This window comes from Notolepis coatsorum (genome assembly GCF_963971535.1).
Source record: "Notolepis coatsorum genome assembly, chromosome: 6".
NCBI lineage: Eukaryota > Metazoa > Chordata > Actinopteri > Aulopiformes > Paralepididae > Notolepis > Notolepis coatsorum.
Window position 1 is genome coordinate 85,956,497 of NC_140170.1, and position 27,500 is coordinate 85,983,996.

Below are 27,500 nucleotides of genomic sequence, written 5' to 3' on the forward strand. Positions count from 1 at the left end.
CCATTGTTCTCCCTCTCGCTCTCTCTGTCTCTGTGTCTCTCTCACTCTGTCTCTCTATATCTCTCCCCCTCTCTCTTTCTCTCTCCAAACCCCCCCCCCCTCTCACTCCCTCCCTCCCTCCATTCATCCCTCCCTCTCTCCCTCTCTCCCTCTCTCCCCCTCTCTCTCTCTCTCTCTCTCTCTCTCTCTCTCTCTCTCTCTCTCTCTCTCTCTCTCTCTCTCTCGCTCTTTCTCTCTCTATGTATCTTTCTCTCCATCTCTCTTTCTCCTTCTCTCCACCTCTCTCTCTCTCTCTCTCTCTCTCTCTCTCTCTCTCTCTCTCTCTCTCTCTCTCTCTCTCTCTCTCTCTCTCTCTCTCTCTCTCTCTCTCTCTCTCTCGATCTTTCTCTCTCTATGAATCTTTCTCTCCATCTCTCTTTCTCCTTCTCTCCATCTCTCAATCAATCAATCAATCAATCAATCAATCAGATTTATTTATATAGCACATTTCACATGACACGTGTCAACCAAAGTGCTGTACAGAGGGTAGATACACATAGATACATATTGACAACAATCACACTCCGTTTTATGGGAGGGCACACAGGCAAACACATAGGAAAACAGGGCATGAGTCAGTGAACGGGAAAGGCTAGTAGGTAGAAGTGGGTTTTGAGCCTCGATTTGAAGGCATCTATCAAGGGGGCGAGCCTAATGGAGGTGGGGATGCTGTTCCACAATTCAGGGGCTGCGACAGCAAAGGCACGGCCCCCCTGAGCTTGAGGTTAGACCTCCGGACTGTCAGGAGCCTCTGATCGGCTGACCTGAGGGATCTGGTGTTGGAATAGGGGGATAGGAGATCTGAGATGTAGGAGGGGGGGTGACCATTAAGGGCTTTAAAAACAAATAGGAGAACCTTAAAATCTATCCTGTAGCGTACTGGGAGCCAATGAAGGGAGGCAAGGACAGGGGTGATGTGGTCTCTCTTGCGGGTTCCGGTCAACAGTCTGGCAACAGCGTTTTGTATAGTTGTAAGCGGGACAGGGAAGACTGGTTAATGCCTATATATAGAGGGAGTTGCAGTAGTCTAATCTAGATGAAATGAAGGCGTGGATGACTCTCTGAAGGTCTGCAGGGGAGAGAAGGGCTTTGAGTTTGACAATGGTGCGTAGTTGGAAAAAACTTGCCACTGAGTTCACTTGTCTGTCGAATTTAAATTGTGGATCAAAAATGACACCTATTCTTGACATAAGGCTTGACCAGGGTTGCCAAGGCTGTTGGTAAGGGTGGTGACAGCGTCTGGGGGGCCGAAGAGGATTATTTCGCATTTGTTTTGATTTAGTTGTAGAATGTTTTGTGCCATCCAACATTTAACATCATCCAGGCAGGACATGAGACTGTTAAGTAGAGACTGGTTGTTAGGTTTCAGGGAAACGTAAAGCTGTGTGTCATCAGCATAACAGTGAAAAGAGATGTTGTGCTTCTCAATGATTGGACCAAGGGGTAGCATGTAAAGGGAGAACAGGATCTGGCCAAGGATGGACCCTTGCGGGACCCCACAGGAGAGGGAGGTTGAGGGGGAGGAGCAGTTGGCGATGTTGACAGCAAAGCTTCTATTTGTGAGATAGGAGGAGAACCATGCTAGTGCAGTGTCACTGACACCAACCCCATGTTGGAGACGATCTAATAAAATGGTGTGATCAACAGTGTCGAAAGCTGCACTGAGGTCAAGCAGCATTAAAACAGAGCAGTCACGGTTGTCAGCGGCGAGGAGTAGGTCATTTGACACTTTAAGGAGGGCTGATTCTGTGCTATGGCCAGTCCTGAACCCTGACTGAAATGTCTCCAGGATGCTGTTCTGGTGCAGGTAGGGAGACAATTGGCACAGAACAACCTTTTCGAGTATTTTTGACAGAAAAGGAAGCTTGGAAATGGGCCTGTAATTACTGTGCAGGGTGGGGTCAAGGTTTGGTTTTTTTCAATAGGGGCTGGACTACTGCATGTTTAAAGCAGGATGGAACAGTACCAGTTGCCAGGGAGCTGTTAATAATGGAGAGGATGCTGGGACCGGTTGTGTGAAAAACCTGTTTCAGTAGAGCAGTGGGAACAGTGTCAAGGGGGCAGGTTGCAGGTTTCATAGAGGAAACTATCTCTGTGAGGGTGAGTAGACTGATGGGCTGAAAGCAGGTCAGTGTGGATGAGCAGACCAGAGGGACAGCTAAGTTACGTGTGGGGGGTGAGATGTTCCTTCTGATATCTTCAACTTTGGTGGTGAAAAAATTTGAGAATTCCTCACACTTAGCTCTCTCTCTCTCCAGAGCTGAGGTCCACTGGCACCGCCCACCACTTCTCCTTCCTGCTCAACTCAACAGACTACCGGATCCTTCGTATGGACGAGGACCACGACCGCATGTACGTGGGCAGCAAGGACTACATACTGTCCCTGGATCTGCACGATATCAACAAGGAGCCGCTCATAGTAAGAGATGCACTGTGCAACTGCTGATCCCGGGTCTGTTGCAACACGTCTTCAGGCTTAGACGAACCAAATTAATTTAATTTAAGATTTCGAAAAACATTACAAATACATACAAATAAAAACAATAACATATACAACTCCACAAACATACAGAGTGAGCTAGATTACATTTATATACAATCATCCATGAGAGAATGTAAAGTGTTTTTCTTTGAGGAATAAGTTACTTCCTCCTACTATACTGCCATCTGCAACTTGATGATCTTATTAAATTTGACCTTCCTCTATCTATTATCCTTAGTACTTATTTTCATAGACTGCTGTTATTTTTTAGCTATTTCTTCTCAAAAGAGCATTTCACCCCAAAAGATATACCTGCAATCGAATAAATACTGTGAATGAACTATGAACAGTATGTGCTAAATGCATGTTGAACACATGTACATGTGATTCTAGGGTGTGTCTTTAAATCTAACCAGCCTGTCATTCTGTCCCCTCAGATCCACTGGCCTGTGGCCCCCCAGAGAAAGACGGAGTGTGTTTTATCAGGGAAAGATACCAACGTAAGTGTGCCGCGCTGTACAACTGAAAGCTGGAGCTTCCTCCACCATTAGAGCTGACTGTGTTCGAGCCTTTATTCCCTGCCTCTGTATCCCTGATTGCTGATTGTGTACAGCTGTGGCCAATTAAGCAGCGCCGGAGAAGCTGCAACCGTCAATGCTGTTGATTGGGTGGAGAGGGCAGTGGTTGAGGCATCCGTCCATACGCCCTAACCTGGAAATCAAATAGTGGATATCATTAATCCATTCATAACGTGATAATATATAGCGATCATGTTCATCTTCCTCTGTCACAATAATCTCTGTGACCGCGGGGGGTGATTGGATAAAGTGAATTACAACTGGAGGCGGCAGCTCCACACTACCATCATCATCATCATCATCATCATCATCATCATCATCATCATCATCATCATAAGCTCCCCCCAAGGACAGAAAGGAGCCGTCACATTTCTTAGCAAAACCAGGTCCTCCTCTCTGAATTCTCTGTTGGTTTGTTCACACATAATGGTTGACATCCGCCCCTGTCAGTCTAACTAGAGGGGTGAATGTAGGCTAGCAAATCGTGGGCTCTGGGGTGGGGGGTGATGAAGCGGGGCGGGGGGGTTTGCGGTGGATAATAACCCTCTTCTCCCCTGCTGGTACGGAGAGTGCAGGCTGCTGTTTATCCAACTGGAATGTTCATTTAGACACACTTTCTGACCCGCACCGCTCAGCCACTCAGCCGCCTCTGGCTACATTGTATTGGCCCCTGTATGCGTGCATGTGCATGTACGAGCGTCTCTGTGTGTGTCTGTATGCATCTGTGTGTGTGTGTGTGTGTGTGTGTGTGTGTGTGTGTGTGTGTGTGTGTGTGTGTGTGTGTGTGTGTGTGTGTGTGTGTGTGTGTGTGTGTGTGTGTGTGTGTGTGTGTGTGTGTGTGTGTGTGTGTGTGTGTGTGTGTGTGTGTGTGTTTGTACGTGTGAAAGGTGGCTGGGTTGGAATTTCATCACTCAAATCAGAGTAGAATTGGCTTCCACTGGGAGACGTGTCGGCAGCCCCTCTTTAGGGAATGACAGATGATGACAATTCAGAGGCAATTCAGAGAGGGGATGTCGGTGCAGACGGGAGGTCAGAGGCAATCATCCCCGCCGCGCTCTCCGTGGGGGAGCGCTGCTGTGCAATGAATAATACACGTGTGCGCGCATGCGTGTAAACACACACACACACACACACACACACATACAGAGTCACTCTCTCTCTCATTCACACACACACACATACATGCATGCTGAGACACAGACACACACGCACACACACACACGCACACACATACACACACACACACATGCATGCATGCATGCTGAGACACAGACACACACACATACACACACACACATGTATGCATGCTGAGACACAGACACACACACACACATACATACAGATTCACTCTCTCTCTCACATTCACACACACACACACACACACACACACACACACACACACACACACACACACACACACACACTCACATACACACACACACACACACACACACACACACATACACACACACACATTCAAAAGATCATTGAGAGAAAAAGAAAAACAATATAGAAACAGAAAAGTCAATCAATTAAACAATTGAAATTAATTAAAACAACTACAGACTAAGGTGAAATGGTTGGCTATTATAGATTTCAACTGCCCAATGGATACTAAAGTATTGAGTTTTAACGGGCTTTGCAAAACATTCCATGTGTCGGGGAGACAGATGCTAAAAGCAGATTTTCCTAATTCAATGCAGGGGATCTGGAGCGTGGAGCAAGTAAGATAAGGTCCGGAGTTCCAGTCCAGTAATGAAGTGATGTAGTTTGGAAGTTCATGAATAATGGCTTTATACAGAAACAGATGTCAATGCAAGTCATGTCTCTCTACCAGATAAAACCACACAACCTTATCATACAGGGAATGACTGTCACCAATGATAAACCGATGATAAACCTAAGAATGATATACCGAATCCAAAGGCTTTAGAGTGGAAGAATCAGCATGTCTCCATAATCCAAAACAGCCAATCCATAGCTTCAATGACTCTCCTTCTGCTAAACATAGGAAATAGGCTTTGTTTCTTGAAGGAAATCACTGGTTTTCACTTGAATTATGACAGGCATGTATGTAAAGTACAGATCTATATTTCATTTTAATGGATCCTCTGTGTGTGTGTGTGAAATTATGGGGGCTGTAGAAACAGACAGGGCGCTCTGGCGGGGAGCCAGGGTGGCTAGAAGCGAGATAAGGAGCCCTGTCGAGGTAATTCCTGCTAGAAATAATGTCCGCATTCCATTAAGAGATAGCTAGCCTGTAGCAACGTCTGTATTGGGTCAGAGGTAACGAGCGGCTGGCGTCGCGTCACTTAGTAAAGAGAGAGAGAGCCATTGCTATGGTAACGGGATGGCCACACTGCGAAGAGAGTTGAAGTGTCGCGAGAGAGAGAGACTTTAAGACTTTAAGCTGGTGGGTTCTTCCGAGAGAGAGTCAGACAAGCGAGACAGCAGAAGATAGCTAGCTCCGGCTAACAGAACAGGCTTTGGCTAGTGAGATAGGCCGCAACAACCAAGAGAGAGATAGAATTATTAATCTAGTTTCTTCACCTTTTAAAGACTTTCAATTTGTTTCATTTTGTACAAGACCTTTTGTTTATGAAAATAAACATCCCACCAAGAAAAGAGATCACGTTTCCAGTCCTAATTCTTCTGTTACGGATGCATCAAACGGGGCGAACAGTGTGACAGCCAGTAAGATTGCCATCAACAAACAAATAACAAACACAATGCAGAGACTTCACGGAACGGCAGATGACGGGTTGATAAGGTTGAAATACTGATATCTATCATTCTGTACAAAAAGCCAACCTTCTGTCACAGTTTACTTGCAAGGTTACCTACATGGCATTTAAATGTACTACATTTCTCATCAAGCCAGATGCCAAGGTATTTATATTCTTTAACTCTCTCAATAATAGACCCATTCACAGTGGATATATGCAATTATCACAGACAGTACCTTTGGCTCTAGAGAACAGCATGAACTTTTTCTTTGCATTGAGTACCAGTTGAGTACTTTGCATCCTGCAAAGTATTAAATGAGAATTGGACGTTTTCTATGGCTAGTTGTACAGAGTCAGCAACACAATAGACAATACTGCAATCCACATACAACATCCTGACAACCCATCAATAAAGAGACAATATGATTAATATAAATAGTAAATAAGACTGGCCCCAGGATTGAACCCTGTGGTACGCCTTTTGTAATGGGCAAGAACTCTGATTGGACATTCGTTTTCACACACTGATGTCTCTGAGATAAATAGCTCTGAATCCATTTGCAAGCAGATGTTTCAAAGCCAACATTCTTTAACCATTGTAATAGAAGAGAGTGATCAACTGTGTGAAATGCTTTCTACAGATCTACAAAAGGTGCAGCACAGTTGTTTTCTTCTGTCAAGGTCAGATACTATTTACAACTAGAGTAGTGGCTGTGATAGTGCTATGTTTTGCTCTAAAATTAGATTGATTGGGCTTAATATAGAGTGATCTGCGAGAAAGGTTTTGAGTTGATCATTTACCAGTGATTCCAGGATATTTGCAAGACAGGACATTTGGCTGATAGTTATTATAGGAAAAAAGGATCTAACATCCTCTCCAGTTGATTTCCTGGTATGGGGTTCTCCATATGATTATTATCAAACAAATGACCGGCTTTATCAAAGTGCCTATTAAAGGCCAAAAAACATGGACAGTTTAGATAAGAACAGGGTTAATCTATCTTTTATCCTAAATTCACTCTCATTCACATTCACTCTCATATGCACACACACACACACACACACACACACACACACACACACACACACACACACACATATATAAAGATTCACACACACATGAATTCTCAATTTTCTCATATATACACACACTCACACAAATCACTTACACACACACACACACACTCACTCACACACACGCACACACACACTCACTCACACACACACACACATACACACAGATTTACTCTCTCTCTCTCTATCCATCTCTCTCACACACACACACCCACACACACACACAAATGACAGAGAGATGTCCATCTGTCATGTTGCTAAAAGATCTTCCAAAATAGCTTATCTTTCCATCCCACACACACACTATTTTTTTGTGTGTGTGTGTGTTTATTCGATCCTTTCTTATTGTCTTTGCCAGCTGTCACTATAGCGTGCCTTCTGCACAGAGGAAAACCCTGCCCGAACGTGACCCTGGCTACCACAGCGTTGGTCTGGGTGGATAGTCAGAGATACAGACAGGATTTCTCGACAGCTGGCATGAGACAGATAGTACACTGTAGATTAAAGAAAAGCTCAGAACTTTTCTTACAACCAGCACCTCTAGCTGCACTGAACAATGTATTCTGAAGCCCAACCCTTACCAAAACAGTATCGTTTTGAATTAATGAATGAATGATTTTCTTTTCTTTGTCTTCTTTTACAAAGCAATGTACAGTAGTAGGACATTTATTTAAATTAAATAAAGAAAATTACCGAAAAGGTGTAGGCTGAAGCCGAGGCTTATAATTACCTACCCTTTTTACATTACATTATTAACAAAAAAAAATATAATTCAGTACATAATTTTGCAAAAACAAAAGGTTTCATAGTTTTATATACAAAACGTATACATTTTTTTTAAATTACAATTTTAATACAGTTATGTTATAATAAAATATAATTAGGATAATAATAAGGTTTTATATTTATGTATCACCTTATATTTGAATATTTTTGTATGTATCGAACTACAAATTTTTTATTCGTTGTCACAGTTATTCCATAGTTTTACCTCTTTAACAGGTATACCTGTTACATTTTGGTAAGGGTTGGGCTTCTTTTCAGTATAGGTTCCCTATAATACCTATCCCTTCAGTATAGGTAGTTTGATGGTCGTTTAAGTTTTACTGTGTTACTTACCAGCCATTGTATAGATAATTTACCATGGTACTGCCATACTGCCATGTATAACCATGGTACCACTTTTGCACTTAAATAATACCTTGTGTTACAAAGGGTCAGATTAAACCGAATATATATATTTATTGCTTGAGATCCCATGTATAATATTTGTATATCGTTTGATATCCCTTGTATATTCTTTGTATATATACACGGAATATCCCTTTACCTAGGTACAAACCAGACCATAATACTCGTTCTCCTATTGGACAGCGACCCCTAGGCGCCAACGGCCATACCCCCAATGGCAAGTTCAAAGACACCGCCAAGGCATGTCTCAACATGTCCAGGTTTGCGCAGTAATACGAGACAGAACTGAGGTTGGCACTAGATTATTCACCTTACGTATAAATACGTCGCAGGTGGATACAGCAGTAGAGTATCCAAACGTTGAAGCCTTCACCACGATACAACGTGCCGTGAAGTGGGCCTCTTTGCCCCTGAATAGAGCCTTGAGAACCGCGTGCGAATATATAGCTAAAGTGTCAGAGTTTAACGCAGTATCGTCGAGTTCGACTTATTCTATTGTGAAGTAATAGTCTATTATTTATAGTGTATCGTGCGGCTACCGTTCTACAGTGACCAGCATTACCACCGGTTCGTCGTACCTATAGCTAGTGCACTTATCCAGGCTGGGCGGCCTAAACTCGCGCCACCACCCGAGGAGTCCTAGACGAGAACCGTTGGATATGTACACCGGAGAACCTACACCGGCGAATGCAGAGCCTTTTCCGGCTGGATTATATTGCTTTGGTACCGTGGCTGTTGGAGCAGAGAACCGTCTACCCCACTGTCGTGTGGGATCTACCCCTGTGAGGAGCACCCTCGAGCCCGCCTCTAGGACCAGAGGCTGGCTAGCTTTCATCCATGCTGTCGTGCATACTGGATTATAGCTGTTGCTTTGTCTAAGGACCAAGGGAGTACTGCACTGGCTCCTGTATCTGGAGCCTCGTTATTCCGCGTTGATCCAGACTTTGCTCCCGAACATTCCTCTACCCTGCCGGCTTACAACCGGAGGGAACCCCCTAGTGTCTCCAGCTGACTACGAGTGTGCATTATGTAATTACTATGCTACAGGTGGCGTCAGTTATATCCATCTTACTATTCTCATGGACTTACGCTCTTGACCTACTTTAAGTGTTCTTCGCCTTACAAGCGCAATTATAATTCTCAATCTGTAACCTACCGTTGCTGCTCTAATAATAATAAATACCTCTAACTAGAACTTTCTTTGTCATTGCCGTATTCTTGTGTGGGTGTTCACCAGATATATCATGTACTGTATGGCCAGTAATTAAAGTACATAACTAAGTAGTGGTTTAATAATACCATACTCTCAATACAGTCAGGGAATTGTACCCCTCAGTTACACCTTGGTATAATCTGATTCAAACCAACGGCAATTATATGGTATTCTCCTCATTCTGTGGTCGCCTACCATCATCATAGTGGTTTTTAGTGACCAAAGAAATGGTGGAAATACCATGAAATATTTTTGTAAGGGAAGTCGAGGCTGTTCTGATCATCTATCTTCATCTTGATGTGAAGCCATTTACATATTTATAAAAGAAACGCTATTGTTGTGATAGAATTAAGAATTGGACGTTAGCCTTCATGGAGAACCCAACACAGGACCTTAGTTTAGCGCTGTAGCCTTCGTCCTTTTGACGTAGCTCACCGAAAGAATAAGCAAATGGTTTTTCGCAAAACCTCTGCCTCGCAGGGAGCCACATTTAGATTTTAAATAACACCATTTACCTCAAAGGAATAACAGTTTATCAACGCGTATAATTAGATTTTCCTTCAACCAACCCCTCTGAGCAAACACCGGTTCTCAGATGTACTCTGACAACATCATAACGGTGTTCAGGGACACTTCTCTTCTAAGAAGGGACCGGCCCTCCCCTAAACATGCAACCCAGCTGACAGGGGAAATGATGAATGTGATCTTAAGCCAAAGAGAGGGGATATTAATCACCAGTTGAGATAGCATGCCTTATGTAAACTTTTTGAATTTTTTTGTCTCTCTCTCTCTCTCTCATCATGAGCGGAATCATTTTCCTCTCGGGAGGGAGGGAGGGAGGGAGGCCTCTGAAAAGGGGGATGATCTTCTAATCCTGTGGTTTCTCCTCGCTCTCCTCCAGGGGGAATGTGGCAACTTCATCCGTCTGATCGAACCGTGGAACCGGACCCACCTGTACGTGTGTGGAACGGGGGCCTACAACCCCATCTGCACCTACGTGGACCGTGGGCGCAGGTCACAGGTAACCAGAGACGCTCGAACAGGGGGGGTGGGGCACCGCATGGAGACATTTTGACCTCTGCTCTCTCTCCGTCTTTAGTCTATGTCCCTTTTATCGCTCTCCTCTGGGGTTAGAGACTCTCATGCTGCTCTTTTCTGTTTGTCCCTTTTATCGCTCTCCTCTGCGGTTAGAGACTCCTCCTGCTCTTTTCTGTTTGTCCCTTTTCTCTCTCTCTCCCGTCGGTTTGCCGCTTCATAGTCTTTCGTTGATTTGCACTTTGAGAGAAAGGATGCTAGTTAGTTCCCTTGAGGTGTCCTTTAAAAAAAAAAAAACATCCAACTAAATCCCTGCCAAAGTCTTAAGTTCGATGTATTTTGATCCAAACATAGCTAGGCCATCCATAGTATTACAAGGAAAGCACAAGCTTATAGGGAAACGCGTAGCGCATATTCGATTCCTATTTATTATCCGTTCACATAGAGCCAGAGCACAACACAACGTTTCAACCATGGTCTGTTTTCAAGGATGTGCTACTAAGCAAAGAAAAACACATTGCTATAATAGGTTGTGTGTCGGAGAAGGAGGAAACCGCGATCCGAGATAATGGGAACACCGATCTTGTCTTACCACTGGGAATAACATGTTGACAGTATTATCTAAAGACACTGCCCTCATCGTCCTTCCTCCCACTCCTCGTCCCCAACCGCCCCCCCCCCCCCCCCCCCCCCCCCCCCAACCCCCCCGCCACCCCCCCCCCCCCCCCCAACCCCCTTCCTCACCTGTTTATAAGCAGTAGACATTGTGGCATGTCTGTCTATCTGTCTGTCTGTCTGTCTGTCTGTCTGTCTGGCTGTCTGGCTGTCTGTCTGTCTGGCTGTATGTCTGTCTGGCTGTCTGTCTGGCTGTCTGTCTGTCTGTCTGTCTGTCTGTCTGTCTGGCTGTCTGTCTGTCTGTCTGCCTGTCTGTCTGGCTGTCTGTCTGTCTGTCTGTCTGTCTGTCTGTCTGTCTGCCTGTCTGTCTGCCTGTCTGTCTGGGGTGCCCTCTGAAGGGCCATCATTATTGATGGAACGTCTCATCCATCATCAGCCTTGTAACTTACCCCCTCCCCTTCTCCCTCCCTCCCTCCTCCCTCCCTCCCCTCCCTCCTTCCACTCCCTCCTCTCCTCTCTCTCTCTCTCCTCTCTCTCTCTCCTCTCTTCTCTCTCTATCTCTCTCTCTCTCTCACTCTCTCTCTCTTCTCTCTCTCTCCTCTCTCCTCTCCTCTCCTCTCCCTCTCTCTCTCTCTCTCTCCCTCCTCCCTCCCTCCCTCCTCTCCCCCCTCCCTCCCTCCATCCCTCCCACCCACCAGTAGGACAGCCATCACAAAGCTACAGCAGCTGTCCTCCCCTACACTCCACACACACACACACACAGACACACTTACATTCAGCCAGCTATCTCGTCTGTTTAGTCTCAGTGTTTAAATGGAAGGGTTTCGTGTGTCAACGTAAAGGCCAGTCCTCCGCCTCTTGTCATTCAGAGCCCCCCCCCCCCCCCCCTCTAGAGAAGCTATGTTAACATTAGTACGTACGTTAGTAAAGCTTTTCTCTGGTATGACAGGATATGTAACCAGAGGCTGCTTGTTGAGCCAGTCGTCACACACAGAGCGCTGGTTCATGCGCGGTTGTTGAGAGAACTCCCGTCGACTCGTATTTTGTGTCGCTTTGGCCCCACGCTCCACATATCACCTCACGTTTTTCCTTCTTCTCTCTATGTTTATTTGGTATATTTGATTTGTCTTAATTGTCTCTCCGTGCCGCTAAACACCGGTCTCTGCATGCAGGAGCACGGAGAGGCGAAGCCTGGTTCACACGCATGTCATTGGTTGATTAAAAGCTGCTTTTAATATCATGCACGTGCATGAAGGTACTAATTCACAGATGTTAGTCACTCACAAAACCTGTTCTTTTCTTTTTCTTTGAGGTCATCATCGACTCCACTTTTATTATTAAAAAGTATTTTATTTCTCTCTGTCGCCCTTCTTTCTGGTCTTGGTTCTTTTCGGGGGGGGGGGGGTTCCGTTCTCTTCACGATCACCACCAGGGAGGGGATTTCAGTTTCATCCTGCGTTATCCAGTGTAATTGGTTGTCGGAATCGCCATGGTAACCCGATGGCCTGCTGTGCCAATTGTCTCTGGTTTCTAGGGCTCCCTCTACCTACAGGCACCACAGTCAGGAGGGAGAAGCAGTCGGCGCGGCAGACTTTCAGCACCACCTCAGAGCCTGTGGAGCCAAAGGTGGGCAGCGGTGGTGAGGTTGGCCAGGCTCTCGAGTTCGGTGCCCACCGGAAGTTACTCTCACGTTGTTCCGTTAACTGTCATTTGGTGATCAAAGCGGGTGTTCAGAGAGAAATAACCAGGCGTCATCTCTCCCATGGAGACAAAACCCTTCCAAAAAAGTATCATGGCATGTTCATAATTTCATGGTCACTACGATGATGGTAGTGGCCCAGAATATATAGAAATACCATGATATTACCATCGGTATTGTGGTTTACATTGGATTATTTAAGTACAAAAGTGGTACCATGGTGATACACTTTTACCATGGCAGTACCGTGGTAAATTATTTAAACAATGTCTGGTACTGTGGTAAAACTGAAATGACCATCAGACTACCATGATACTTTATGATAAGGGGGGGGAAATGTACGCTCAAAGCGATCTAATGGTAAAATAGGTAAAACCTTGTAATGCAGACCCACAGAGGTTTAATTGGTGTCTTACTAAATAAACAGGGAATTTGGAGTAGTAGCTACAGCATTTAAGGCTCTATGAATGCCTCCTTTTGTAACCGGAAGTTCCATCAAATGTTTCCCCTGAATGCGTTTTGTAGCTTCCTTCCAGTAGCATGGAAAACAAAAGGAAGCTCTGTGAATTCCCCGGCCTTGTGTCAGCGAAAAGCTGTTTGGGATGCTGCCTGCCGGGAGCAAAGTGGTAGACACTAGGGGTTAATGGACGCATTCGAACTCATAACCATCTTCTCTCAGAAAAACAACTGTACAAATTGGCCTCTGTTCAAGATTCAAGGTCTGTGTTTTTTTTTGGGCCTCTAGTCGAACATGCACTGTATAGTTGACCTTTTTTGTTACTGTTTCGTGATGAAAGCCAATGTACAGGTTTTTACAGCAGCCAACTTATTAAGCGGAATAATAGGAATAATACAGTAGGAAACGAACAAGGTCGCATTTTCTTGCCACGTGTTGTTGCTGAGAATCTGTTGAAGAAGAGGTTCTAAACAGAGCCTTTTCCATTACTCTACGTTTCCCCCGGCATATTACTGTATATCATTACCTGTCTGGCGATGTCGGCATGCCGTAAAGCACTGAACAAACACAACATGCTTTATGTAGACGCATGGCAGATGTTGACACAGATGTTCAAGCTGTCCTCTTGTGCCGCGTGGAATGGTACAGTGTGAGTTCCCGACCCGGCCAAACCACTAACAACACAAGCATGGCGTCGGATGAGATTTGGAGTGAATTCCCCGCATTTTCCTCCAGTTCTTGATCTTGCTGAAAAATGAACATTGGATTGGATTGGAGCCTTGTTTGTGTTCCCATCAGCGGGGATGCAGCTCTGGGAGTGTGTCTGTTGCTCAGCACGATAGGGTTGCAAGCAGAGACGAGCAGAGTATCTGGGAGTGTGTCTGTTGCTCAGCACGATAGGGTTGCAAGCAGAGACGAGCAGAGTATCTGGGAGTGTGTCTGTTGCTCAGCACGATAGGGTTGCAAGCAGAGACAAGCAGAGTATCTGGGAGTGTGTCTGTTGCTCAGCACGATAGGGTTGCAAGCAGAGACGAGCAGAGTATCTGGGAGTGTGTCTGTTGCTCAGCACGATAGGGTTGCAAGCAGAGACGAGCAGAGTATCTTGACTTTGTCTGCTAATTGATTATCTACTCCCAACTGCAGTTCGACGACACTGTTGCCGTCCAAATAACCCAAAACCTCTGTGATCATATTGTAATGTACCTATAATGTACATTTCATTCAAAACAGTCTTCCTTCCAACCATTTGGACTCACCGAAAAGTATTTAAAGTGCCAATAAACCGGTGAGGAAGAAAAAGGAAGCGATGCGAGTTATTGATAATACGTCTCTTAACCCTTCTGTTATTTCAGGAATACATTTTCCGCCTGGAGCCCGGCAAAGTGGATTCTGGGAAAGGCAAATGTCCTTATGACCCCAAGCTCAACAGCGTCTCGGCTTTGATCAGTAAGTACCTGCTTCTCGCCCCCGTATCCCCGTAGCTGCTAAGGGCTGCTTTAAGTGGCTCTTACAGGAAAACGAAGATGCTTTCCAGTATTTCTTTGGTTTCCAGTAAAGCTCGGTTCCTGCGCTCACCCCCCCAAAGGATTGTTTTGGGGGCTTTTTCCACACAAACCCCATGCATGCTATTGGCAAGCGCCACCTTATTGATTAAAAATAATGTTGCCTTTATACAAACCTACTCTGCTCTTGCAGCAGCTACCTCAATGTGATACAAATCTAGGCATCCTACTGTATTAATGATCCCAGTTAGCCTACAATCACACGGGACTGTTCTAGTGTAGTGAAGTACATATATATGCATTTTATCAGATGATGTCCGGTGATTTAGTGAGATTGTGCGCGTTCTCTTGTCAGTAGGTGGTCTGGTATTGTCAGCAGCTAACAGGTGGTCAGTCATGGTCTGTTGACCTCTTGGACACTAGTATAGGCCCGACCGACCTCCTGCCCTGCCCTGCCCTGCCCTGCCCGTGTGTTTGTGTGTGTGTGTGTGTGTGTGTGTGTGTGTGTGTGTGCGTGTCTGCGTGTGCGCGTGTGTGTGTGTGCGTGCGTGCGTGTCTGTGTGTGCGTGTGTGTCTGCGTGTGCGTGTGTGCGTGCCTGCGTGCGTGTCTGTGTGTGTGTGTGTGTGTGTGTGTGTGTGTGTGTGTGTGTGTGTGTGTGTGTGCGTGTGTGTGTGTGCGTGAGACCCTGGGCCAGGTCAGCTCACTCACCAGCTGACCTTAGCAGAACAAAACAAGCAAACTGAACAAATCAGCTGCCCTGCCGCGTGCATTGCTGGCATACAAGGCAACCAGAGACACACCACATGAATACAAACAAACAACAAAAGGGGAAATTCCCATGCCGAAGGCTCAGTATCTGCATCAACCTTTCCACTGACTATTTCCCACTGTGTTTTCTGTCCTTTGTGAAGAGGATACCTCTACGATGCTAGTGTAGATCACTGGAGCACTAGATCACTAGATCACTATGATGTTATGGTAGATCACTAGATCTCTATGATGCTATGGTAGATCACTAGATCACTGGATCACTATGATGCTATGGTAGATCACTGGATCACTATGATGCTATGGTAGATCACTGGATCACTATGATGATATGGTAGATCACTGGATCACTATGATGCTATGGTAGATCACTAGATCACTATGATGCTATGGTAGATCACTAGATCTCTATGATGCTATGGTCGATCACTAGATCACTATGATGCTATGGTAGATCACTAGATCACTATGATGCTATGGTAGATCACTAGATCACTATGATGCTATGGTAGATCACTAGATCACTATGATGCTATGGTAGATCACTGGACACAGCCGACTACAGTTTTACCAATATGTATGCAATTTCCCTTTTGTAACTATCACGTTAAGTTAAGTTAAGTTAAGTTGAGTTAAGATGATCTTTTATTAATCCCCTTGGGGAAATTCATCCTCTGCATTTGACCCATCCTAACTATTTAGGAGCAGGACTCCAGTTGTAATGCCAGTGCCAGTTGTAATGCCACCTATAGCATGCATGTCTTGTGGTGTGGGAGGAAGGTATCTAATGGTGGAAACACACTGTTCAGACTACTCACCATTATTCCTGATGGAGAACCAGGTAGAGTCAGGCACTCGTGAACTTCCTGTTAAATCTAAGATTACCCCAAACTCACCAGCGCAGTTTGACTGATTGTAGTTGGCTGTCTGGCTAGTGGGTCTTCTACGTAAAGTAACAATGTCCCTCCTTCTCTCTCCTGTGACTGCCAGACGGGGAGCTGTACGCAGGAGTCTACATCGACTTCATGGGGACGGACTCTGCTATCTTCCGTACGCTGGGGAAGCACACGGCTATGAGGACTGACCAGTACAATTCCAGATGGTTAAACGGTAAGGACTCACACCATACTGTATGTATGCGTATCTCTAGCAGGGGAATACAGATAACACATCCTTGTGTATTTGCCGATACTGATACCAATCCGATACCCCCCCCCCCTTTAAACAACTACTAAATTGTTAATAATCTATTTACATGGATGCACTTTAAGATGGCTCAAACTGAAACAAATACTCTACCCTGCTAAAGGAGGAAATACACATAACCCACAACATGACTGCAGTTATGCGGTATTGCTGCTCCATTTCTTTTTTGGTAAACAACTTTTTGTTCACCAAACATCTTTGAATGGTCAGCAGCATTTTTTACTTTAAAATCTGGCATGACACCGCTGTGTAGCTACACAGGCTAGATTTGTCAATAGATCACATCATCGTATATCTGAGTGTTCTTGGCCTGTATTCGACCGATACCGATACAGAGTATTGGACCAGCACATCCCTAATCTCTAGTTATATGAATCCGGCTGATTTGGATTTCACCCAGTGTTCCATCTTTTTAAAAGGGAAGCGCACGTGAAATATGAACATGCGTTGTAACTGGCCTTTTCCTTGCCCCTATGTGCTGCTACAGTACAGTCCCATGCCGCCTCATACAATGACCCACATTCTTGTTCCAGTTCCTAGAGAGAGTCAACTCCTTCATTCATCAAGCTTGCAAATGTTAGCTTGCAACACAGTCTGATAACAGCCTGTTGTTGTTGTTGTTGTTGTTGTTGTTGTTGTTGTTCCTCTTTCCTCCTGACCCTGTGATCATGTGACCTGCTATAATAGCTGTTGATGGTACTGTATGCCTCTTGTGCAGGGCTGACCAGTAGGCCAAATTGGGCCTTTCACACAACATTGTTTATGGCCATCCAAAGTGATAACATGTTCTATTTGGTTTATTTTGATGCAATTTAATTTTACTTGAGGAATGGTTTTGAAATAACCCAAAATAACAGAATAAAACTAAAACTAAAAAAGGAGCAACCTCACTGTTATTTAATGTATTATATACACAATGTCATGCACTTGTCCTAATAAACTAACCTACACTGTAACACGCAACACTTTGATGAACATTGTTACTCAGCTGATAGAGTTATACCCTTCTTGCTGTCTTGTCGCACAGAACTTGTAAGTCGCTTTGGATAAAAGCATCAGCTAAATGACTAAATGTAAATGTAAATGTACATAATTTTTTTTTTTTTTTTTTTACAACTCAATGTCCAATTGACCCATTGGGCCCTCTACCCACAACCTATGTTTGGGCCCTGGACCCTGTATGTAGGTTTGAGCACCTGGTGCATCGCAGCAAGCTCATCAGGCTTTCCCATCCTGTTCTGGCAAGTGACCTCATATTGAGTTCATTAGATTCCCACGGCCCCGTGTGTGAGGATCCTGTGCTCACATCGTACTGATTACACATCATACAGAGTGCATTGACAATGTTCCAGTCCTCAGCTGCTGTAGTTTTCTTATGTTTTTATTTAGTTTTTTCAAAATGACAATAATTATTATAGTAATAGTTTGATTAGGAATTTCTCTGTGGACTCCCTTTCTTATCAGGGGACCCCCCCCCCCCATAGTGGGGAAAGTCTGTCATACAGTAACAGGGAGACATTTTGTAGCTAGCAATCTGGTATTTAATGAAGCACATGCAGAGCTCACGTGGGTGTGTGTTGCGAGGAGGATGCAGCCTCCGGCACATCGATCCCAGCACCCCCCCCCCCCCCCCCCCCCATCTGATCCCAACCCCTCCCTCTGCGTGTCTGGGTCCCAGCTTTCCCACTTTGACCCTGTTGTGCCCCCAACCGTTCTCCGGATCAGGACACCTGAGTCCTGCTAATCAACTGTGTGGGATCCTCCTCCCCTCCCCCTCCCCCTCCACCCCATTAAAGTGTTCCTGTCATCCCACCCCCAATCCCCCCCGACATGTTTTGGTTTGTCCCATTTGGGTTCATGCTCTGTCGCGGCAGGGAGGAACACCCTGTGTGGTGCGTCCAGCAGTGACCCAGTCAGTGAGCCAATGAGTGACCCAGTGAGTGAGCCAGCAAGAGGGGGGAGGGGGGGAATATTTGGGCTCTGTCACTGGGTGGAACTAATGAGGTGAGGTTTTGAACATGGTGACATGTGCTGTGCTGTCTGAGCTCCAGGCTACAACTGTCTTCCAACACTATCAATCAATCTATCAATCTATCAATCTATCTATCTATCTATCTATCTATCTATCTATCTATCTATCTATCTATCTATCTATCTATCTATCTATCTATCTATCTATCTATCTATCTATCTATCTATCTATCTATCTATCTATCTATCTATCTATCTATCTATCTATCTATCTATCTATCTATCTATCTATCTATCTATCTATCTACAGTATCTATCTATCTATCTATCTATCTATCTATCTATCTATCTATCTATCTATCTATCTATCTATCTATCTATCTATCTATCTATCTATCTATCTATCTATCTATCTATCTATGTATCTATCTATCTATCTATCTATCTATCTATCTATCTATCTATCTATCTATCTATCTATCTATCTACAGTATCTATCTATCTATCTATCTATCTATCTATCTATCTATCTATCTATCTATCTATCTATCTATCTATCTATCTATCTATCTATCTATCTATCTATCTATCTATCTATCTATCTATCTATCTATCTATCTATCTATCTACAGTATCTACAGTATCTATCTATCTATCTATCTGTCTATCTATCTATCTATCTATCTATCTATCTATCTATCTATCTATCTATCTATCTATCTATCTATCTATCTGCTCTGTCACTGGGTGGAACTAATGAGGTGAGGTTTTGAACATGGTGACATGTGCTGTGCTGTCTGAGCTCCAGGCTACAACTGTCTTCCAACACTATCAATCAATCTATCAATCTATCTATCTATCTATCTATCTATCTATCTATCTATATATCTATCTATCTATCTATCTATCTATCTATCTATCTATCTATCTATCTATCTATCTATCTATCTATCTATCTATCTATCTATCTATCTATCTATCTATCTATCTATCTATCTATCTATCTATCTATCTATCTATCTATCTATCTATCTATCTATCTATCTATCTATCTATCTATCTATCTATCTATCTATCTACAGTATCTATCTATCTATCTATCTATCTATCTATCTATCTATCTATCTATCTATCTATCTATCTATCTATCTATCTATCTATCTACAGTATCTATCTATCTATCTATCTATCTATCTATCTATCTATCTATCTATCTATCTATCTATCTATCTATCTATCTATCTATCTATCTATCTATCTATCTATCTATCTATCTATCTATCTATCTATCTATCTATCTATCTATCTATCTATCTATCTATCTATCTATCTATCTATCTATCTATCTATCTATCTATCTATCTATCTACAGTATATATCTATCTATCTATCTATCTATCTATCTATCTATCTATCTATCTATCTATCTATCTATCTATCTATCTATCTATCTATCTATCTATCTATCTATCTATCTATCTACAGTATCTATCTATCTATCTATCTATCTATCTATCTATCTATCTATCTATCTATCTATCTATCTATCTATCTATCTATCTACAGTATATATATATCTATCTATCTATCTATCTATCTATCTATCTATCTATCTATCTATCTATCTATCTATCTATCTATCTATCTATCTATCTATCTATCTATCTATCTATCTATCTATCTATCTATCTATCTATCTATCTATCTATCTATCTATCTGTCTATCTATCTATCTATCTATCTATCTATCTATCTATCTATCTATCTATCTATCTATCTATCTATCTATCTATCTATCTATCTGTCTGTCTAGTATGTCCGTCTGCTCTAGTCTTACTGATTTATTTATTTATTTATTTTTATTTTCTCTCCTTTCCCCAGAACCCACGTTCATCCGTGCTCACCTCATCCCGGAGAGTGCTGAGAAGAATGATGACAAGCTCTACTTCTTCTTCCGGGAGAAGGGGTCAGAGATGGGCCAGAGCCCCATGGCCCAGTCCAGGATAGGCAGGATCTGCCTGGTGAGATATCCTACATATATATCTGTATTCACAATATTCTCATAATGTGTTTTGCAAACCAATATAGCACGATGACACAGCTCATTGGCCACGGTTGTCATTTAAATAATGACCTGCTATTTTATTACAATCACCTGTTGTTTGCAACCAAGTTGGAAAGCCATAGTAAGAGTAAGCGGTTACTGATATATAATTTTATATCAGTTATTTATTATAACTGTATATAATTTTGCCCATATATCAGTGGCAATATTGTTTTATATTGAAATTAATCTTTCAAAGGCTCTTTTGCAGACAAAATGTTAACACTACAGCGAAAGAGATTGCAAGGAATCTATTCTGTGTTAGTGTAGCCGCGCTCGTATTGCCATCTCTGCGTTGTGTTAAAGTTCGACCCCTGTTAAGGGATTGCCCCAAGTGAGTCTCGAACACGGGTCTCCCACGCCGTGGGCGACATCGCAGACCACTATACCAAGAGGTGAACTCACCTTTTGGTAATGTGTCTGCATGCCTTTTATGGGTGGATGAGTTTACTTGCAGTACTGCTACGTGCCACAGTCACTTCACAACACTTGAAGTCCATCGTGACTGTGGATATACTCACGGACCTCCGTTACACTCACCCCCCTAAACTCACTCCACCCAGGGCATCCGGGTCACGGCACCACTGTAGCGGCGCTCGTATTGCCATCTCTGCGTTGTGTTAAAGTTTGACCCCTGTTAACACTTTGAGTGCCAACGACGATATTTCATCAATCTAGCCTCACGTTACCACTGGAACTCTCTCTGAGCTCCATTGGGAAAATACCGCCCCCTATCGTCTCTCCGGATGGTACTGCACCCCTTTGGATTGGATTGAATGAAACGGATGGAGAAAAAAAAGTCCTGCTTCCACATTTTACTTGTCAGACAAGTAACCCGAGACGATCGAAGTCATTGCCGAGCCGCAGAACAGCGGAGAATGTCTGTTTCCAGTACCCAGCGTTGGATCAATAAACGCGATCGATATTTGAAATGGCGATCAGGAATTGGAATAATCTTTTTGGAGAACATCTGATCTGAGGTAAGGAATATATTTTACCAGTCTTGGGATAATCAGAGTTTTTTTCACATATATATCAACGTGGGCCCTATGTGTGTGTGTGCGTGTGTGTGTGTGTGTCTGTGCTGATCAGGAAATGGATAATAGATTTTTCAGCCCGCTTCTATAGCGTGCATAAGTACACATATACTATCGATAATCTAGCGTTTATTTGAAAACGATTCATAAATAGGCTGAAAAATGACAACGTTTTTTGTGTATTCCAGTATATTCCAGTAAAGGGCGATTATCACAGAATCTTCAGAAATGTTCTGGAACTTTCATAAAATGAGCGTTTTTCAAAATGGTATAAAACGGAAATTAACCGATTAAAAAACAATCCGTTTCGACAATGTTGACTGCAAACAAGTCATTGATAAGCGACGGCCATATTATACACATAGCCATAATTTAAGATATAGTTTATGTGTTCGCAAATATGAGAGCTCTATCATTGAAGTGAGCGTTGGCACGCAACAGGGTTCCGGGGCACCGCATGGCTGGCACGGAAAGGGTTAAGGGATTTCCCTGAGTGAGTCTCGAACACGGGTCTCCCGCGCCGTGGGCGACATCGCAGACCAGAGGTGAATTCACCTTTTGGTAACGTGTCTGCATGCCTTTTATGGGTGGATGAGTTTACTTGCAGTACCGCTACGTGCCACAGTCACGTCACAACACTTGAAGTCGTGACTGTGGATATACTCACATACCTCCGTTACACTAGCTTAACCCAGAAAGATTTCTTGACAGGAAATAATACTGCAATATTTTATATAAATATTATATATAAAGTTTAGCATAATATTTTGGCAGGCTACATTTTAAGACGAGAGTGCAAATATAGGTATCATACTGTACCATGAAATAGAGCAAAATGAGTCCATGACATGCTAGTTTGCTAGGGCTAAATATTGCTCCAAAGCTCCACATTTTGACAGAAAAACGGGGCATGGACATATTCAAACAGGTCCTTTACAGTAACCTCTTCAGTATCGGTCTTATATCAGCTATTGGTGATTCACCATTAATTGGTTTCAGTATCGGCTGAAAAATACTCAAGATACTGCTGGATTTATGTTTGTATAATGGTATAGAACTGTTTGTATAACACTGTCTCCTTGCACTTTATGTGCGGTCCTGTGAGTCTTTGTACCGCGTGGGCGTAGCAGATTGATTGTGATTGCACTTGCCATTACAACACACACACACCGTGCGGTCCAGACCGCTACATGTGTCAGCCTGTAACGTGAGACCTCTGTTTGGTGGTGTGTACGGCAAATCAAACCACCAAGTCACATTCCTTCTGCATGTGTGTGTGTGTGGGGGGAAATAAAAGTTATTCTGATTCTGAACCTCCATCCTCCATCCAAGTTTGTTCGATCAGTAACTGTTTATGTGATTACTGAATTTGGAACAGTTATGCCCTACATTTCTTTGTTACAGGGACATCATTATAGGAAATGTGATTAAAATAAAGCATTACTTTGTAATGTGTTCCCCCTGCCTATAACGTATCGACTCCATTAGATCAGGATCTCAACCTTTTTGGTTCGTGACCCCAAAAACAGAGGGATGCCTGTTCGCGACCCCTCAAGCATAGACAGATGCCCTTGTAAAGGATGCCCCTGTAAACGAAATGCAATCTTTCTGTTCCTCCTGCTGAACTGTATGAATGGCAGAGTTTAGCCCAGTCTGTATACAATACAGTGCATAAACATCCCATAATACAGTACACACTCAGAGCTGTGTTTATGCAGTGATGTCATTCCCAGTTGGGCCCTGGCCTGGGGCCCTGGTTTATCACTAGAACCTCTCGCTGCACGCCATTAGACACCCCAGAGACCATCGGGGAGACCTGTCTGTCTACGATTATCTCTCCTTCAATGACACCTATACCTCCAAAAGCATATCCCTTAAGTAGAGAATTAGAGAGTATAGGCCTACAAGGCACAATGAATGCCAATATGTCTGTGGAAACGCTCCTTAGTACACTTAAAGGAGCACGACAACATAATGGGAAATTCACTTACCGTCTTCTCCAGAGTCAGACAAGAAGATATATACCGGTACTAATTCCTTCTCTGTGCGTTCAGTAGAAAATACACTTCCATGCGGCTGGGTGGCGCAGCGGACATTGCACTCGTCACCAACGCAAGAGACACCGGGTTCGAATCCGGCTGTCGGCTTTGCCTCCGGCTTGGGCCGGCCGTCATACTGGCTCAATTGGCAGAGTCAGCGGGTGGAAGTCGATGGGTGGTAATCTGGACGTTGTGGACAGCGACTCCTACAGGTCGGTTGGGGGACGCCTGCACAGCAGAGACAGGAAATGGCGGGGGTGGTGTGAGCCTCCCACACGTTACACCTCGCCAATGAGAGTCCGCGCTGGCAGGTGAAAAGATGTGACAGGCTGCCTCCTCGTGTACCGGAGGGGACATGTGATGCAAGGCTTCTATCCTCCCTACAACCGACCAGTGGGGGGGGATATGCAAGCAACGTTCAAGACAGGGGAGGGGAGAATTGGAAACACGGAATTGGGATGGGAGAAACATTTAAAAATAAGGAGAAAAGTGGATAAAAAAATATATACACTTCCATTCATTTGTGCTAAGCTTGCACCTGATAGCTTTCTACTGAACGCACAGAGAGAAAATGTTCTTTTCATCTTCTTGTCTGACTCTGGAGAAGATGGTAAGCATATTGTAGTTGTGTTCCTTTAAGATAAGATATTCCTTTATTGGTCCCCTTAGGGAAATTCGGGCGTCATAGAAACATGGGGGAGGGGAGGTACAGGTATGGGCAGGGTAATAGAAGAAAGACATAAATATAGGCAATAAAATTAAGTCTGAATATAAAAAATATGAGAAAAATCAACAGTATACACAAGGTGCAAGTGAGGGTCTGTAACCTAACTGGCATGATATATGTAACTGAGGGGTACAATTCCCTGACTGTATTACTAGATATGATACTTACTACCACTACCTTTGTACTTAATATTCGGCCACCCAGTACTCGGCATAAATATATTATGATAAACACTCTCACGTAGATGAAACGGATCCAACACAAATGTACGAAGTCGAAGTATGCGTTTATTCCTTCACAGCAATGGTGTGTAGAGCAAGCACTTAATCACTTAATTACATTTATGAATTGAAATAGTATGCACTTTTATGGCAAAGAGTATTCGTTGGTATATCAATAGAGAATGTCCAATCTCTGATGGCGCAGGCGGTAAATATACGACCTGGAATAGTTAAGGAATAACAGCAATGATACTTTAATGATTATAAGACTGGATACACTAAGGGGGGTAATCCGGTCGCTTGTAAGACAACAGGAGTAGGAGGGGGGGGGGGGTAGAGTCTGGCTGCCTCGTCCGGCCAAGGGTATCCTGGGTGAACCCACAGTTGTGCAGCTCGGTGCGCCAGCGATCCTTGGACCACGGATGAAAGCAGTTGAACTCTCTGTGAGCCGGCTCTCTCCGGTCCACGGGGGAGAGACGTGAAGCGACCTCGTCTTGCAGAGCGTCTCCTCACCTTGCGTCCTCTCCAGGGGGGGGGGTTCCAACACACGGCAGTGTCGGGGGTCTTTATCCATGGAATAATCACTGTACACAAAGCATAATCCGTGCCTGGGAAGGCGGGCTGTCGTCGGTAGAATAATCCGGTATACAGGTCCACTCGCTCGTCGGCTCTGGGGCTCCTCGGGTGCGGCCTCACATGGGGTTGGCCACCCTGGATAAGCAGCCAGTTCTCTGTTCGAAACGATGGGGTACTGACTACGATAGTATTCTCACCGTACGAAGCACTATATATTAACAGACTATTATTAGCTTAATAGACTACGTCCAACTCGACGATATAGTGCCAAATATGACTACTCAAATATTAATATACACGATGTCTCAATAACGATGGTAGGCCGAACTTGGCCTTACTCCCACACGTGGCGTCGCGGGGAGGCTTTACGTCTGTGACTCTATTGGAGGGTAAGAAACTGGACTGAAAAGGAAGTCCTACTTTAGTAGCGCAGTATATATACGCACTATGAACAAATAGTACCGTTAGTGGTGCGGTAGCCAGATTCCTACGCGGAACTAGGACTTGTTCGTACATGTTGAGCGGTACGTTTGAACTGGGTCTGGGGGGTATGGCAGCCTGGCACCAAGGTCTCGACCAATAGTAGAATGGAGACTATTATGGGATGTTCAGTAGGCTAGAATGGATATTCAATGCATATTGTACAAGGAATATACAAGGGATATCAGGGAATATTAGAGAATATACAAATACAATTAAATATATATATATAATAAATATATATATTCGGTTTAATCTGGCCCTTCACAACAATATACGTCATACTTTAAAAGGAGAGTAAAAAAAAGAAAATTGGAACGCATTTCACATCCTTTCTCAGCACAATCCATGCCGTTCCTCATACCAGCTCTGGCTAGTCAATGGGGTCAAGCTCCTGTCTGTACTAAGCTGACTGAAACTAACTGAAATCTACTTTTGCACTGTGGAGTAAATTTCCGTTAGCTTCAGTCAGCTTGTACAGACAGGAGCTTGACCCCATTGACGTTGCATTAGTTTGTGGCTAACTAGCCCAGAGCTGGTATGAGATAGTACAAGAACTATCCCTTTAACCCGTTCACTGCCACACTACAGAAGGTTAACCCTTTACTATCACACTACAGACGGTTAACCTTTGTCGTGTGGCAGTGAAAGGGTTAACCTTCTGTATCGTCGCAGTGAAAGGGTTAACCGTTTGGTAGTGTGGCAGTGAAAAGGTTAAGAATCAAATCTCATCCTACGTGTAAAACCATTTTCTCATAGGCACACGCACAATAGACACGTGTAGCTCTCTCCGCGATGCGCTCGTTAAAAATAGAAGTCCACCTCCTCTCTCCGGTTAATGTAACAGCATAAGCAGCAGGGAGCAACAGAGCTCATATTTTCCCAGCTCAGCGAGTCTTTCGGGTTCTACTCTGTAATGTGTTTTGAGCGTTTTGGCCCGTTGATCATCTTTCCCTCCCTGGGCTTTCTTCCCTGACCTCAGTCAGTAGTTATGAGTTGGCTCAACACCCCTCAGCAGATGGGACCGATGTGTATTCACCCCCTAAAGCCGCCGTTGGCCACGTTTAGTTTGGACCGTTGTCTCAAACGGCTGGTGGTCAGACCTTTCTTGGTGGACCGGTCCATTTGAGGTGTTTTTTTCGCAGGGGTGTGATTACAGTAGTTTTATGGTATCAATCGAATGACTTCAATACTATCAAAACGACACAGTGTTACTCGATGCAAAATCTGGATACCTAAGTGGTTCCTCTCGACGGTGTCAGTGAGCCGATAAGCATATTTGTTTCAAGTTTCAAGTTTCTTTAATAGTTGTCATACAGAAGTACAGAATACTTTCATACAAAATGCTTCTTACTGTTACGCTCCAGAGACTGTGCTAGACAAGATAGTATCAAATAACATAGTATAGCATGTCATTTAGAAGAAGAAAATGAGGTCACAGTGTTCGGTATAGACATATGTACAATGTTCTGAGTTACCATATAATATACAATACTATGCAGTGTACTAATGTACAGTACTATATAGTGCAAAGCAGAAATGGGATGAGGTACAATTTAGGTACAATTTACAGTAAGGTGTACGAGTTGTAGTGCAATCCTTCATCAATAAATATAAAGTGTGGGGAGTGGGTGCTACAGTGTGTTTGTTTAAAGTGGGTGTGTGCTATAAAGTGTGTGGAGTGGGTGCTACAGTGTGTGGATGTGTGTGCTATGTGCGTTTGGTGGTTGTTGTTGTGTAGTGTTCATTGTTCGTTTAG

The 27,500-nt window shown here is 43.8% G+C and overlaps 1 protein-coding gene across 1 annotated transcript in view; it reads left to right on the plus strand.

The window, feature by feature from the left end:
- Positions 1-2,301: 2,301 nt before the first annotated feature.
- The window catches only part of sema3fa (sema domain, immunoglobulin domain (Ig), short basic domain, secreted, (semaphorin) 3Fa), a 51,495-nt gene continuing 26,296 nt past the window's right edge, over positions 2,302-27,500 (plus strand). Inside the window, 8 exon segments of the mRNA XM_084316983.1 lie at positions 2,302-2,458; positions 2,959-3,021; positions 10,205-10,324; positions 12,488-12,541; positions 12,544-12,579; positions 14,462-14,555; positions 16,371-16,490; positions 20,439-20,578. Of these exon segments, the coding sequence (XP_084173109.1) occupies positions 2,369-2,458; positions 2,959-3,021; positions 10,205-10,324; positions 12,488-12,541; positions 12,544-12,579; positions 14,462-14,555; positions 16,371-16,490; positions 20,439-20,578 (717 nt within the window). The 5' untranslated portion in view covers positions 2,302-2,368.